General features: G+C 37.9%; 1 protein-coding gene across 4 annotated transcripts; it reads right to left on the reverse strand.

Annotated features, from left to right (window-relative positions):
- Positions 1–3,198: 3,198 nt before the first annotated feature.
- LOC136223587 (mRNA-decapping enzyme-like protein) lies at positions 3,199–10,954 on the reverse strand. Of its 4 annotated transcripts, none has more exons than XR_010686019.1 (10): positions 10,634–10,953; positions 10,508–10,548; positions 10,363–10,412; positions 8,747–8,891; positions 7,767–7,823; positions 6,792–6,924; positions 5,086–5,562; positions 3,748–3,879; positions 3,524–3,610; positions 3,199–3,362 (listed from the first exon to the last, which is right to left on the reverse strand). XR_010686019.1 is itself a non-coding variant. In XM_066011679.1 (8 exons), exons 1-8 carry the CDS (start codon positions 10,790–10,792, stop codon positions 3,823–3,825), a joined length of 1,113 nt encoding a protein of 370 aa, XP_065867751.1. In that variant the 5' UTR covers positions 10,793–10,954; the 3' UTR covers positions 3,645–3,822. The 4 variants fall into 4 exon arrangements, 2 of the variants coding, with proteins under 2 accessions (XP_065867751.1, XP_065867750.1); XR_010686018.1 differs by having other exon boundaries at positions 3,733–3,879; XM_066011679.1 differs by lacking the exons at positions 3,199–3,362; positions 3,524–3,610 and having other exon boundaries at positions 3,645–3,879; positions 6,792–6,918; positions 10,634–10,954.
- Between the last annotated feature and the right edge of the window lie 4,835 nt (positions 10,955–15,789).

Raw genomic sequence — 15,789 nt, forward strand, 5'->3', positions numbered from 1 at the left:
GTATTCATGTTTGAGGAAATATGGATAAGGGAGCCTATATGTCGTGTAGTTTGTGGTAGAAGCGTGGAAAGGGGACTCGATAGAAACCATATAAGGGTTTTGATACAATATTATAAATTGAGTTGCATATAAAGTTGTCTCAAAAACCTTAGTTAATATGTTAAAGGCTCGCTGGATTATATTATCCACCCAGTCCAAAGCACTTTCTATCAAGACAATTGATTACTGATAATACCCTTATTACGTTTGAACTATTCTACACCATGAAACATAGAATAAAAGGAAAAAATGGAGATTGTGCTTTAAACTTGACATGAGAAAAGCCTATGGTAGAGTAAAAAATGGCCTTGGGTCCTAGTGGTAACCCTTTGAAAATTTAGATCTACAAACCCTTAGACGAGACCACCACTAAAATTCTCACGTGTTTCTCTCGGTACCTAGATATTACGAGGTGGATCACATACCGTAACTAGGTTGTATGGAGAGAAGAAAAGAACATATATCGAAAAAATGCTCTCGAGCCCTAGTGATCAGGGTAATGAGATATCATATTGTCAATCTTGGGCCCTAATGGTTTTAAAATATAGCCGGACAGACCTTAGGATGGGATCGGCCACTAGGATTTCTATTTGTTCTTTGGGGTATGAGATATCATGTTATCAATCTCTTAGCCTAACTAGGTCGTACAGAGAATAAAAAATGAAACAAAAAAATAGTCTCAAACCTTAATGGTATCCTCGTATCCTATGGACACGTGGGACTCCATGTATCAAGTTTTTGTTGGGATCTCATCCTACCTATTTTCAAAGGGATACTATTAAGGATCGAGTTTATTTTTTTGACTCGTGATTTTTGTCTTCAGTATGGCCTAAGCCAAGTTTTGCATTATCCTTAGGATATCCTCGTACCCCGAGGGACACGTGAGACTACCGCTAGCCGAGATAGTCTCGTTTTCTATCTGATCAATTTTTAAAGGGGTATCACTAGGACCTGTCTAATGCCCTTGGGGGTTTTCTATCTCAACCTTAGTGGCACCCCTTTGAAAATCAGTTATACCTGGATTAATTTGTCCATCGGAAGTTCAATGTGTTTCGCAAGATACATTAATATCGCGAGGTTGATTTGAGACCCAGGTTGGATCGCACATAGCATGAAAACCACATCTCATAAAAACAAAGCCCTTTTGCCACCCTTTTGAAAATCTACAAGATAAGTTGTGGGATAGAATCGACCACCAAGACTTCAATGTGTTCGTAGGAATATTGGAATATCCTAGGTTCTCTTCAGGATCCCAACTAGGCCATATAGACCATCAAAAAAACGATATGAATCTATAGTGGTACCCTGTCCGAAATCGATGAAATGCTCCGGGATAGGAACACCCACCGAGGGTACAATATGTCGAGTTGATGGCTAGCAAGGCTGTATAGAGTAAAAAAAACTGTAGGTAACAAAAATGATCTCAGACCTTACCCTTTTAAAAATCGATCTGATGAACTCGAGATAAAACTATCCAATGGGAGTGCCACTTTTTCCTCGTGGCACAAAGATATCACAAATTAAGCCATATGGAACAGAAAACCCACAAATAATACCTTTTGAAAATTAGCCGAACAACTCCCTTGACGTGATCAACCACCAAAATTAATACGTGTTTTTTGGAGATATCTAATGGTCGATATCGATTTTGGTTAATCAATACAAAGCAAACAAAAAACACGAGTCATAAAAACTGCTTGACACCCGAGTTATACCCCTTTGAAATGAATTCAGATGTGTTTTTAGAAAAGGATAGCGAGATGTGGTTATACTATCTCATTACTCAAACAGAAACTTTTCACCTGATGACCAAATTGAATTTGGTCATTTACCGGAGATTCAAAACATTCTAAGGTTTAAATTTAATCATCCTAGTTCTAACCGTGAGTTACAAGTTCAATTTTGCTTCTTTTTTTTTTTAAACAAACGGATTTAATTAAAAAGAATCAAAGTACAGATCATGCAAAATAAAATCTAGAGGTAGACGTTAAAAACTACTCTCTCCATTACTTTTTATAAGTCATTCTAACAATTGAAATTTTTTCCAAAATATAAGTCTTTCTAGCTTTTCAAGAACTTTTAGTATAGTTTTCCGGTCCAACTATTAAATTTTTTTGTCTTGGTCCATGTGTTTTTCAAAATTACAAAACTTGTTCACCAACAATTACATGAGAGAGAATTTTTTTTAGGGTAATTAATTTATTAGTCCCTATATTTTGACAAAACACACTGTTTAGTCCCTGTATTTTCAAAAACACACGGTAAAATCCCTAATGTTTTTCTCGGTGAACGGTTTAGTCCCTAACGTTTTTTCAGTGAACTGTTTAGTCCATGCCGTTAGACTCTCATGAAGATTTTGTTAGTCAATTTGGATTTGCGTTCTTCTTTTCCTTTATTTTCATTTCCTTTAAACTCTAATGCATCTGAAATCAACTTTGAGTGTTATTCTTCTTGATTTTCTTCTTAATCATTCAAATTCTCGAGCATTGGGTCTGTTCTTTTTCTTGTTCTCCATACAAATAGCTTCTTCTTCTAAATTGGATTTCCTCTTCTGAAGTTTGAAGGTAAATAATAAAGAGTAATTTAGTCATTTCCAAAGTCATAAACGGTAAAAAATCTAACAAACAGACGGAAGGACTAAACAGTTCACTGAGAAAAAGGTTAGGGACCTTATCATGTGTTTTTTAAAATATAAGGACTAAACAGTGTGTTTTGTCAAAATATAGGGACTAATAAATTAATTACCCTTTTTTTTAATTAGTCAATGTAAATTCATTAATTTCACTTTATATTAATTGCATTTCTTAATTTGTGTAAAACAACCTAAAATGACTTATATTTTGGAATGGATGGAGTACAAATTACTACCTTCTTTTTTAGAGGTAGACGTTAAAAACTACAAATTACTACCTTCTTTTCTAGTTTTATCTATTCATACTATCTCATTACTCATACTATCTCATTACTCAAATAGAAACTTTTCACCTGACCTAATGACCAAATTCAATTTGATCATCATAGTCCATGTGAATATTTCTGGATTCAGAAATACAGTTCACAAGTTCAAGTACACAAATATAGTACACAAGTTCAAATACACAGTAGCAAATTGCAATCTGAAGAAGGTAGAGAGACAATAAAACGATTGAGTCCCTGATCTAATTTAGACAAAATTAACACGTACTTAAAAAGAGCCGTTAAACATTTATATTCAATGATTACTAATCGCAACACAATTGCTATAATAAATCACCAATCTCCTAGCTGCGTCAATTTTCATATAATATTTCACACGAAACCCCATTGTTCTCTGCTTCTACAACCTTAGAGAACATCAATACTACACCCGATTAGAAATAACACGATTAATGGCTATACATAAGAAATGATTAATGATTAATTCCTATTCGTCGTAAGACAATGCCGCAAGGTAAACGGCCAAACAATAGTTTAAGCCAGCCTAGAAATGAACAAATAATCTTACCATGTCCTTTTGGAAATGCACTATATCCCTATAAACACATCTACAAGAATATACAAACAGCCAAATCCACAATGCATCAGTGTTTTCCTGTGAAGATAAAGCAAGGAATGGCAATCAAATATATTAGAAACAAATAATGGACAAATTATATATATATATATATATATGTTAGTAAATGTAATGTTAACAAACTAGGCAAAATGCTATACACATTTGTTTCTCACACTTCTTCCAAAATGGAACTACACAATGAACAAAAACTCCAGCAAGTCGATGGTTATGGACCACGTTCCAATTGGTCAAGAGTTGTGTGCATTCATCAGCGCTCTATGCACCATATCAATAAATTGATTGTCCTAACACAAGCAAAGAGTTCATTAGATCTCTAGACAAACGAGGTCGTGGAAAATCAAACGAGTTCAAGAAAAATAAAGTAAACATGGAGACTCAAAATAAATGAGAAGGTATTGCACTGAATAGCTACAAAACACGACAGCAAATCTCATAGGCAGCAACCAGTAAATTAGTTTCATCATTAAATCATAGATGTTCCATAGTTATTTGAGGGAAGACGCATAATATTGGTGAAAGAGACAACAAACAAAGAAGTTTTTGTATTTCACTGAATAGTGACAAAATGACGACCGAAAATATTAATTAGACATATAATATGACTGATTTAGCCTTAATCATAGTTTTTAAAGGCTTGCAAGGTTCAAGGTAGTGAGCTTTGATTGCACAAGGCGACGTGCAGTTTAAAAGGCTCTCGCCTGGGCTTTGGAGCCTGAGTCAAGGCACGCCTGTAACAAATATACTGTTTTCACTAGGGGTTTTTTCTTCCTATTTTGTGTAAAACAAATGGTTGATTCATCTCAACCGCTAATCCAATTTAAATAAACTTAATATTAACCTTGATCTAAATAAGAATATCAAGAGATGTAAATAAGAATAGTAACATATATTGTTTTCAATAGGGTTTTTTTTTTCTTTTATTGTTTTATGCTAATGTCTCTATAAAGTATGAACCTAACTTATCTTTTTATGTAGTTTTGTCTTGTGTGTGTGGTCGTAAATGTGTTTTTTTGGTTTATGCTTTAACTAGTAATACGCGTACCTTCAGTTGCGCCTTGAGCCTAGGCTCCAGGACCCCTTCGCGCCTTGCGCCTTTAACAATTGCCCTTAATACTTCTCTTCTAAAACTCTTACTTCCCATGCTAAAATTCTCTTTCTTCTTAATTATTATGGCTTAATTGTATGCAGTCTATTAATACTAAACCTCTTTTTTAGTATAAATATAAATAAGGACAAATTTGAAAGGGTAAAAATGCCCAAAAGTGCATAGATTATAAATCGTCCACATAAAAATGATAAAGCTAAAACGGCATATAAAAAAGAATGGAGGGAGTAACATTTACAGCAATGAATGTTGGTTAGAAGGCCAAGACCTTTGATGCAAAATAACAGGGTTTTACTAAAAGGCAGCAAGGCCGCCCATTATGGGGACAAGAACTAGGACTTTAAATATGTCATCATTTTTCCATCTAGTGTCTATAGAAACTAACCTGAACAAGTACCAGAAGTGCATCTCGAACTTTATCTTTGCTTATGACGGGTCCATAATTTTGGGCAGGCATTAAGGCAGGTGCAAGAGATGGTGGAGGATTGGGAGGTGGAAATGGTTGAAGCAATGGAGCACCATATTGGCGTTGTAGGTTCACAGGAGGACTATGTGGAGGAGCAGTAGGAATAGATGAAGGGATTTGTGGCATAACCCGAGAAGATGATGATGGAGGAACGAAAAATGAAGAGGGTTTTACAAGATTAGCGGTCCGGTTGATTTTGTTGCTGTTGGCATCCAAGCCATCAAGTATTGGAACTAAAGGAGTAGATACTGACAGAGGAGGGGATGGTATTTGCAAGGTTGGCACAAAAGGAGCAGTAACATTACTTTGATGGGAAGGTAAGGGAACCGGAGTTGAAGATTGGTACGGTTGCCCGGGAGCTGTTGCATTTGAAGCATTCCCAACGTTGATAGCTGTCTGCAATATACAAAGCACAGATGAGAGGTGAGCTTTAAAACAAACTAGCATTGCAACACCAATTATTCAAGGAATTAAGGATGATAGCAAGTTTAGCGATTAGCTGCTAGAGAAGTCAAGTTAATTAAGGATGAGATGGACTATTTGGTCCAGAGTTAGTTAGAATTACTAATAGTAATAGTAGTATGTTGATTCTATTAGCCAATTATGAAAATCCCACTATACTTGTAATTAGGACTGTAATCGAGCCGAGCTTTGAACTGCTCATACTCAGATCGTCAGAAAATTGACGAACTCGAGCTCAACATCCTGTTCGTGAGCTGCTCGCGAGCTTGTTCACGAGGAGCTCAATAATTTTGTTCATTAACTTTGCTAGCGAGCAATTCATTAATTATGTTCATTTAAAATTTCTTTAATACAAAACTACATAGTTTTGAAACATACAAAACTAAAGTTTACACAAACCTACATCGTTTTACATTTCCCCTTTATAGAAATATTATTATTAAAAAGAAGTAATCGACCCAAGCTTGTTTACGAGTGTGTTCGTGAACATTATATTCGAGCTTGTTCATAAACCTATAACTGAGCCAGTTCGCGAGCTTTTGAGCAGAGTTCCGCGGTGCTCAAGCTCAGCTCGTTTATGAATCGAGCCGAACACGGTCGAGCTTTTATTGAGCCAAATGCCGAGCGGCTCAGCTCATTTACAGCCCTACTTGTAATAGGCCATAAAGGGCATAAACTGTAAAGTAAAAGAAGCTTCAGCAATAATATGCTCTCTCCCTAATTTCTTACTTTCTCTTTCTTATATTCTCTCTATCCCCCCTTCAACTGTGATTCCTTTCTCAAATGTCATTTACCCCAATTTCTAGCAATCCAAACATCTGTTTATTTCCGAATTTTCTTTTCAACTATCATTTAGTATATACACGATTTACCATCCTAAGAAAGATTCACAAAGAGTTTGAGCATCTCGTAATAGATACCATTGCCTCTGAATAGAAAATATTGCGAATCATTGCAGAATAATGAACAATCCTATGTAGCAACAATAACATTTCTCTAGAAATTTAGTTGAACTAGAGAAAAAGTGTAAAGGAACGTTTTAGATAGAGTTAGATTTCACATATAAGTTGATAGTCCTAACGATCTATATTATTACCATGTGCAACTGAACAGAATTCACAGGCTAATTACTAGATCTAAAACAGGATACAAGATGTACTTACGCTAAAGAAATTTACAAAGGCAGGATCATCAGGCAGGTCAGTGATATTGGCGGCAGATGACCCAGATGGCTCCAGAGGACCATCTATAACTGCCATACTTGGTACAGCTTCCAGTTCCTCAAACTCGCTGCAACTACACATATTTTGAACTTTTTAAAACATTAATCTGAATTTCATGATCAATGGAAACAAAAGTATCCTAGAGATGGTCTTTCCACATCATCAGACAGTTTTTTAAGACTTAAATTTTTTCAAGGAAAGAAGAAGAGTGAATTTAAACGCATTGTTAATACCATTAAATCTAAGCTACAAATAAACAAGGGGTAAATTACATCCATGGCCCCTGAACTTTGCATTTACTTACATTATGGCTCCTGAACATTATGACCCCTGAACTTTTACTAACATAATGGCCCATTTTACCATTGAACAAGTCAAAATGACTGATGACGACCTCAAAATGGAAAAGTCCAAAAGTAAAGTTATTTAGAACTACATTTCCCATAGAACCACCATTTTCGATTTTCCAAATTATTATTTGTGGAGCTTTCTCTCTCTAAAAAACAACTTTCTCTCTCCTAAACAAACAACATCTAATTACATCAAAACAAAAAGTTCAAGAATTAAAGTTGCTTAGAATATCATTTCCCTCAAATCTACAACGGAGGATTACATGATATTGGATTTATCATTTTGATCAACGGTAAAAATGGTCATTATATTATGTTAGTAAAATGCAAAGTTCATGGGGATAATGTTCGGTTTTGAAGTTCAAGGACCATAATGAAAGTAAAGGCAAAGTTGAGGGGCCATGGGTGTAATTTACCAATAAAACAAGGCAAGACTTGGAAGCAAAGGAAACCACTAAACAACTACAATATATATATATATATATATATATATATATATACACACACACAACTGAACAATTGTTGACAACAACCAAAAATTAAATTAAATCCAAAATTCCATTACCTTTTTGTAGGCGGTACCTTTGATTTCTGAGGCACCTTGGAGTAAGCGTTAAGTATCCTGGCATGCCAACAATAAGAACAATGATTATTACCTATTTACAGAATTAACTTGATATACATACAACATTCTCATAGGAGTCAAGGAAGAATATCCAAAATCATAATTATCACATAACTCAGGATATAGCCAAATAACCATGAGGTCTGCCTGGCCTTATTACTCTTTGATAAGGAAATAGATGAACTCACTCATATGGGCAACGTAGCCACAAAATTATTGCCCAATAATGTTGTAAAACAGCTATCGACCATGAAAAATAACATAATGAATCACTATTTTAACAAACATAATAATTCAGATGTATGCTGCACTTAGTAATAACTCCATTCTTTACATACATCACATGACTGTTGCTCTAGGTGCTGTCAGGGATAGATATTTTCTATTTGATTCTTTGTATTCAAATATATTCAAATATACCTTATCTATTTTGTATTCTATATAAGCTGTACTTGTAAATCATTCAAGTTCAATGTACAATCACATAACATTCCTATCACTGTCTTCTTGTTCTCATTGCCTCAGGTCCTGCTCTAATAAGGGGATAATGGATGACTTGCACACAGCCCTAACTTTGGAAATTTTGCACCGAGCATGCCACTCTAAAGAAATGAAAGCATGTGTTTGCGTTAGCTGCTTGAGAATTTTACCACTGTGCCAGAACATATCCTATATATCTTCAATTTGGCGCAGTGGAACACGCAAAAGCATAATTACAAGCCAGAGAAGAAATAGAATTTTTTCTGATAGATATATCACCCAAAAGTCATAGGCTACCGATTACAGATAATGACGTAGCAAATAAAAAGTCCAGGCCATATTGATATTTGAATGAGAGATACCAATCAAAATTGAAATCCTCTATATAGCAGGAATACGACAAATATAATTAAGAAACTACATCAAGGATGACAACTTACCTGTTAAAAAGATTTGCAACCTCTTCACATTCACGTGCATTGTAGAACCAAATACCATTCACTTCTTGAGCAGCATTTTTATATAAGAGATAAGGAAGTTGGAGCTCATATTCAAAATCCCCCAAAAGATTTTCAACCAAATTATCTGCTTGGACCAAAATAGGAATCTTATTCATAAAACTAAAATTGATAATCACATATGCATAGTTGTTAAAAGTGCATAAGGCGCTAAGGGATCCTGAAGCCTAGGCTCAAGGCGCAATGCAAGGTGCGCGCTTGAGGAACACGAGGTGCAGAAAATAAAAAAAATAAAAAAACACTATTTTACTGCTTAAATCATAAACCAAAAATACACACTTATGACCACACAAAATAAACAAAACCATATAAAAACATGATACTAAATCATAAATGTCAAAAACACTAAGTTAAGTTCATACTTTATAGAGACATTAACATATACTTAACGTCTTAACCTAAGAACCTAATTAATGCTGCTAAACTAATAACCATTCATTGCCACTTGATATTGTCGCAGTTTCTGTTTGAATGGAGTGGAGCTTCTTTACGTGACTGCTCTCAATCCCTCTCTAGTCTTTCTATATTTAGTTATATGTCTTGATATTCTTATTTAGATCAAGGGTTAAGATTAATATTATTTAAATTAGATTAGTGGTTGAGATTAGTCAAAACACTTGTTTTACACAAAACAGTAAAAAGAAAAAAAAACCCTAGTGAAACACAAAGGCGCGCCTTGATTCAGACTCTCAGGCTCAGGCGAGGCACACAAGGCGAGACCCTTTTTAAACAGGGCCTCGCTTTCTGCAATCAAGGTTCACTACTTTGAACCTTGAGTGAGGCGTGCCTTTAACAACTATGCACATATGAAGGTTACACAAAGACAGGAATATCATTGATTTTGTAGAAATATGTCAGAAATATATGAAGACACAGACAAGAGCTCTAAGAATCTATTAAATACTGAGTGAATATGCCATATAAAAAGGCTAAAATATCATTAACACAATCCATTTCAATGCTTCTCTTAGAAAAGAATGGTTAAACTAAAGTATCATCTTTCAGCAAAACATACTTAATTCCAATACTTGAAAAATGTCCATAAATAGTAAAAGAAAAAAAAAGATTGTGCTAAACTGTGAACCTATGTTTCATGGAAACAGAAACGGACACCGAAACATTATTTCTAAAAAATATAGCTAGGAAACGGAAAAGAAACTGAAACGCTAATGAAGAAGAGTTACAGTGCAACATAGTTGTGAACAAGGTTGCTCGTAGTAAATTGTTAACATGGTCTTGCACCAAGATTTTTGAAAGAAAAACAAAATCAATTCCCCCTAATGGAAAGGATACCAAAAAAATAAATTGAACAAAACTAATAAAAGGATACCAAAATATCAAGTGAACAAAACTAATAAAAGGATACCAAAATATCAAGTGAACAAAACTAACAGCAGAAGAAAAAAAAAAAAAAAAAAAAACAAGGTAAGCAACTTAATGAATGACATTCCCAAACATTATCTAATGCTGCATTCCAGAGGCATGCATTTAAGGAGAACAGAACAGAGAAAAATGTAGCACGGACATAATGAACAAACCTGTATTCCGTCGATTCATCACAATAAACTGAAATCGAGGCTGCGTATTCCTAAAATTAACAAATAAATCAATCAAAGGAAGCAGAATCAACTTCCATTCATAATCTCCACCTTATAAAAATTGATGGAAAAAAAATGTACTGACCTCTTAACAACAAATAGAGATCCTTCCACGTCCTTGCGGCTCTGCAGATAAAATTGCAAGGGTGAGAAACGAAGGATACACAGAAAATACAACGTACAGAAGTAAGTTGATAAGGGAGAAGCAGACCCATTGGCTGAGCTCGATATTGAACTCGTACAATGTGACATGAGCAGCGGTGATGAGAATTTCCTCAACAAAAGGGTCAATTCGCTGAAGAACTGTTAAATTAAGGAGTTTTGTGCTTTGTTGGTCGAGATTGGGCATCAATTTCCCGTTTTGAGACATGATTTCCTCTCTCACCAATTAGAATTTCTGAATAGCAAGAACAAAACCCTAGAAATTAAGAAGAGAAGAGAAAATTTGATGATGATGATGGTGGTGGTGGTGCACGCAGGGTTTGGTACGTCGGTGGACACAGACGTAATCTTCTGTACCACGATTTCTCTTCAATTGACTCAAATGACCCTACTAACTAACGGGTGGGTTCGCCAAAACTTGTGAAATTTGAACTTCGTAATCAAACGTATTAGACTATGTATTTAGTTATTACTTATCTGTATTTATTCTGTTACTTATCTCTAGCCTAGAATATAGAGTAAACTGTATTCTGTATAAATACCAAACTTATCATCAATAACAATCACTGAGAATCATATTGTTACATGGTATCAGAGACCTAAACCTAACCCTAATCCTCTCCCTCTCTCCTACCTTCACCGAAAAACTATCTCTCCTCTCCAATATACGGCCGCTGCCGCCGCCGTCCCAGATTCCGGCCACCATCTCCACCGATCCAGCCAAACCGAAACACCATCCCTATCCTCCCATCGCCGATCATGAATACCAACACGGTAAACTCCACCGCCGGAACACCACCAAACACAAACTCGAACCTCAACAGCACAAACTCAAACCTTAGCACCACAGACACAAACCCTAATCACCATCCCTTCCTCACCGTATCCAACATATCTACCTTCATCAAAATAACCCTCGACATAGAAAAGGGACATTATCCTACTTGGGCGGCCCTATTCAAACTCCATGCCATGGCATTTGAGGTCCTGGACCACATACTTCCTCCCTCACCCACAGACCCTTCCGCTAATACTCTCAAACAATCCAATCCTGCTCTCTGGACTCGTATTGATGCTGTTGTTCTTCAATGGATCTATAGCACCATCTCCCTTGACCTTCTACATACTATTATTGTAGCCGACTCCACAGCCGCCAGGGCCTGGAGCCGTCTTCAGGAGATTTTCTCAGACAACAAAAATTCCCGGGCTCTATTTCTTCAACAAGAGTTCTCCAAAACCAAACTCAGTGACTATTCTGATATCTCCACATACTGCCAGCACCTCAAATCCCTATCTGATCAATTATCAAATGTGGATTGCCCGGTTACCAATGATCAGATGGTGTTACAGCTTATATCCGGTCTGACTGACGCGTATGATACTGTCGGCACTCAAATTAGACATGGGGATCCCCTTCCCACTTTTCAGAGAGCTCGATCCATGCTGATTCTGGAGGAAACTGCTCGTGCCCGTAAGAATCTCCCTCCGTCCGAACCTGTTGCATTAACTGTGTCGTCTGGTGACACTACTGTTCCGCCGCCGCAACACCAATCTTCCCGACCTGCGCAATATCGCGGCTCTTCCTCGTACCGCGGCGGCAGACACGGTGGCCGTCCCTATCGCGGTAGAGGCGACAGACACCACCACCGATCATCTCAGCCATCGCACTATCGCCCTGCTGCTATTCCTCCTTGGGGATATACCTACCCTTGGGCACCACCGCAATCATGGGCATCTCCTCCTTGCCCCTATCCCACATCAGGCAGGCAACCGTCTCAGTCTGGTATTCTAGGACCACGTCCTCACATGCAACAAGCACACCTCCATATGGAATCACCATCATATGTACCTACAGATATTGCTGAAGCTATGCACACCATGACACTAACTCCACCTTCTGATCAGTGGCACATGGACACAGGAGCTACATCACACATGACAGCCGACAAAGGTACACTCACTTCTTATTTTAATTCGAGTCTCAATGAAACCATAATTGTCGGTAATGGTCATTATATGCCTGTTTGTGGATCTGGTAATGCAACTTTAGCTTCTAAACATCACCCTTTAAAGTTAATCAATGTCTTGCATGCACCTCATCTTATCAAAAATCTTATTTATGTCCGTCAATTTACTAAAGATAACCAAGTTTCTGTGGAATTTGATCCTTTCGGTTTTTCTGTGAAGGATTTACGGACGGGCAATATTATCATGAGATGTAAAAGCTCCGGCAATCTATATCCAGTCACCTCTAGCTTCCCCAATTCATCGTCGTCTCACTCTGCTTTTACTGCTTTATCTTCCACCGTTTGGCATCATAGATTAGGTCATCCAGGGCCTCCTGTTTTGAACGCCCTGGTCAATAAGAATTTAATTTCTTGTAATAAAGTTAAGGATTCTTCTGTTTGTTCTTCATGTATTAATGGAAAACAAGTAAAATTACCTTTTCAGTCCTCGAACAATTTTGCTTGTATGCCATTCGATTTAATTCATAGTGATATCTGGACATCACACGTTCTTAGCTCGGGTGGTCATCGTTTTTATGTTCTATTTCTCGATTCTTACACTAATTTTCTATGGACCTTTCCGTTAGCCCACAAATCACAAGTATATTCCGTTTTTCTTATCTTTCGGTCATATGTCAGAACTCAGTTTGAAAGAGAAATTAAAGTTTTTCAGTGTGACAATGGGGGTGAATTCAATAATAATTCTTTCAAACAATTTTGTCAAACTAACGGCATGCAATTCCGGTTCTCATGTCCGTACACCTCACCTCAAAATGGAAAATCAGAACGCACCATTCGCACCATTAATAATCTGATTAGAACAGTCATGCATCATGCCTCCATTCCACTTAAATTCTGGCATCATGCCCTCGAATTAGCAACCTACCTTCTAAATATATATCCTCACAAGGTTCTAGGATATCAATCACCAACCAAAATTCTATATCACCAGGAACCTACATACTCCCACCTGCGCGTCTTCGGATGCCTTTGCTTCCCTCTAATTCCATCCCAAACATGAAATAAGCTTGAATCTCGTTCTCATCCATGTGTATTTTTAGGCTATCCATCTAATCATAGAGGCTATAAGTGTCTGGACTTGTCTAAGAACAAAATCATAATCTCCCGACATGTCGTATTTGACGAATCCACACTTCCGTTTTCTACCGCGCCTCAAAATCGCGATCCCTCCCCTCCAATTCATTCCGCGTCGGACAACAATTTTCTACCTGCTGTTCATTTTCGAAATTCTGTCAGCCCCGAGTCAATCGTATCGTCCTCTGTCGTGTCAAACCAATCAGCGTCGTCGTCCCCTGTCGTGTCGAATCAATCCGCGTCGTCTATCTCTAAGTCCACTCCCATTAATCAGTCTGTATCCTCTGCTGTCCCGTCGAATTTAATCAGTCCGTCAATGTCATCTTCGGTCTCGTCGCGCAATATCAGTCCAGCCGCACCATCATCCGTGCGCACAGCGCAAACAGAATCTTTCGAGTCAGTCTCACCTTCCCCATCCTCCTCCACTGCACCACAAACATCTTCTGATAATCCTGTCATCTCTCCTCAATTACAGGTTCCTAATACTCACAAAATGACAACAAGAGCCCAACATGGAATCCACAAACCCCGTCGCATGCTAAATCTCTCTGTCTTAACCCAATCTCCCATATCTCCTATTCCAAAATCACCCGCTCTTGCATTAAGTGATCCAAACTGGATACAAGCCATGACTGATGAATTTGAGGCTCTTATTCAAAATAAGACGTGGGTACTTGTACCCCGTCCAAAATGTACTAACATTATTCGTAGTTGGTGGATTTTCAGGCACAAAACAAAGTCAGATGGCTCCTTTGAGAGATATAAAGCAAGATTGGTTGGAAATGGTTCAGGACAGCTGCCAGGGATTGATTGTGGTGAAACATTTAGCCTTGTGGTTAGACCAGCCACTATTCGTGCTGTCCTCAGCATAGCGCTGTCTAAAAATTGGAAAATTCGGCAATTAGACGTCAAAAATGCTTTCTTGCATGGGGATCTTCATGAAACAGTATACATGCATCAACCATTGGGTTTCCGGGATTCCAGGTATCCTGATCATGTCTGCCTGCTACAGAAATCATTATACGGCCTCAAACAGGCACCTCGGGCCTGGTATCAGCGTTTTGCTAACTTTGTTCTCAAAATTGGGTTCTCCAATAGCATATCTGACAGCTCACTTTTTGTTTACAAACAAGGCTCGGACACGGCTTATCTTCTTCTGTATGTTGATGACATAGTGTTAATAACCTCGTCTGACACACTTCAGGCTTCCATAATGTCTCAATTGAGTTCCGAATTTGCAATGAAAGACTTGGGTCCTCTGCATTATTTTTTGGGAATATCAGTAACTCACTCTCCAGGCTCTCTTTTCCTTTCTCAGCGAAAGTATGCTTCCGACATCATTGCAAAAGTCGGACTCAGCTCGTGCAATCCGGCTACCACTCCAGTGGACACCAAGCAAAAGCTCAGTATCTCTTCTGGTTCTACTTATCATGACCCAACTGAATACAGAAGATTGGCTGGTGCACTTCAGTACCTCACTCTTACCCGACCTGACATCTCATATGCGGTTCAGCAGGTATGCCTATTCATGCACAATCCCAAAACAACACACATGGCTGCCCTTAAACGCATCCTCAGGTATGTTAAAGGAACTATTGAGTTCGGCCTCACACTTCTAGCATCTCCTCTCAGTCAATTGATATCATATACGGATGCCGATTGGGCAGGCTGTCCCGACACTCGCCGATCAACATCAGGCTACTGTGTATTCCTAGGAGACAATCTCATATCATGGTCCGTAAAAAGACAGCCAACGCTGTCCCGTTCCAACGCAGAAGCCGAATATCGCGGCGTTGCCAACGTCGTGTCTGAGACATGTTGGATCCGAAACCTGTTGTTGGAACTTGGCTGCCCAATTCAGAAATCTTCACTAGTGTACTGTGATAACATCAGCGCCGTATATTTGACAGGCAACCCGGTTCAGCACCACCGCACCAAACATGTGGAAATGGACATTCACTTTGTCCGAGAACGAGTTGCCAAAGGAGAAGTCTGTGTCATTCACGTGTCTTCTCGTTATCAAATTGCTGACATCTTTACCAAGGGTCTACCATCGACACTATTTGAAGATTTTCGAAATAGCCTCAATGTTCGCCCTCCGAAC

This window comes from Euphorbia lathyris, chromosome 3 (assembly GCF_963576675.1).
Source record: "Euphorbia lathyris chromosome 3, ddEupLath1.1, whole genome shotgun sequence".
NCBI classification, from domain to species: Eukaryota; Viridiplantae; Streptophyta; class Magnoliopsida; order Malpighiales; family Euphorbiaceae; genus Euphorbia; species Euphorbia lathyris.

Bases quoted from the DNA above. Each gene is read 5' to 3' on its own strand.
- LOC136223587 (XM_066011678.1), bottom strand. From the start codon at position 10,792: ATGTCTCAAAACGGGAAATTGATGCCCAATCTCGACCAACAAAGCACA. The intron at 10,549-10,633 runs GTCTGCTTCTCC...TTTTATCTGCAG, and splicing joins ATATCGAGCTCAGCCAATGG to AGCCGCAAGGACGTGGAAGG. The intron at 5,563-6,791 runs GTAAGTACATCT...TGTATATTGCAG, and splicing joins CCTTTGTAAATTTCTTTAGC to ACAGCTATCAACGTTGGGAA.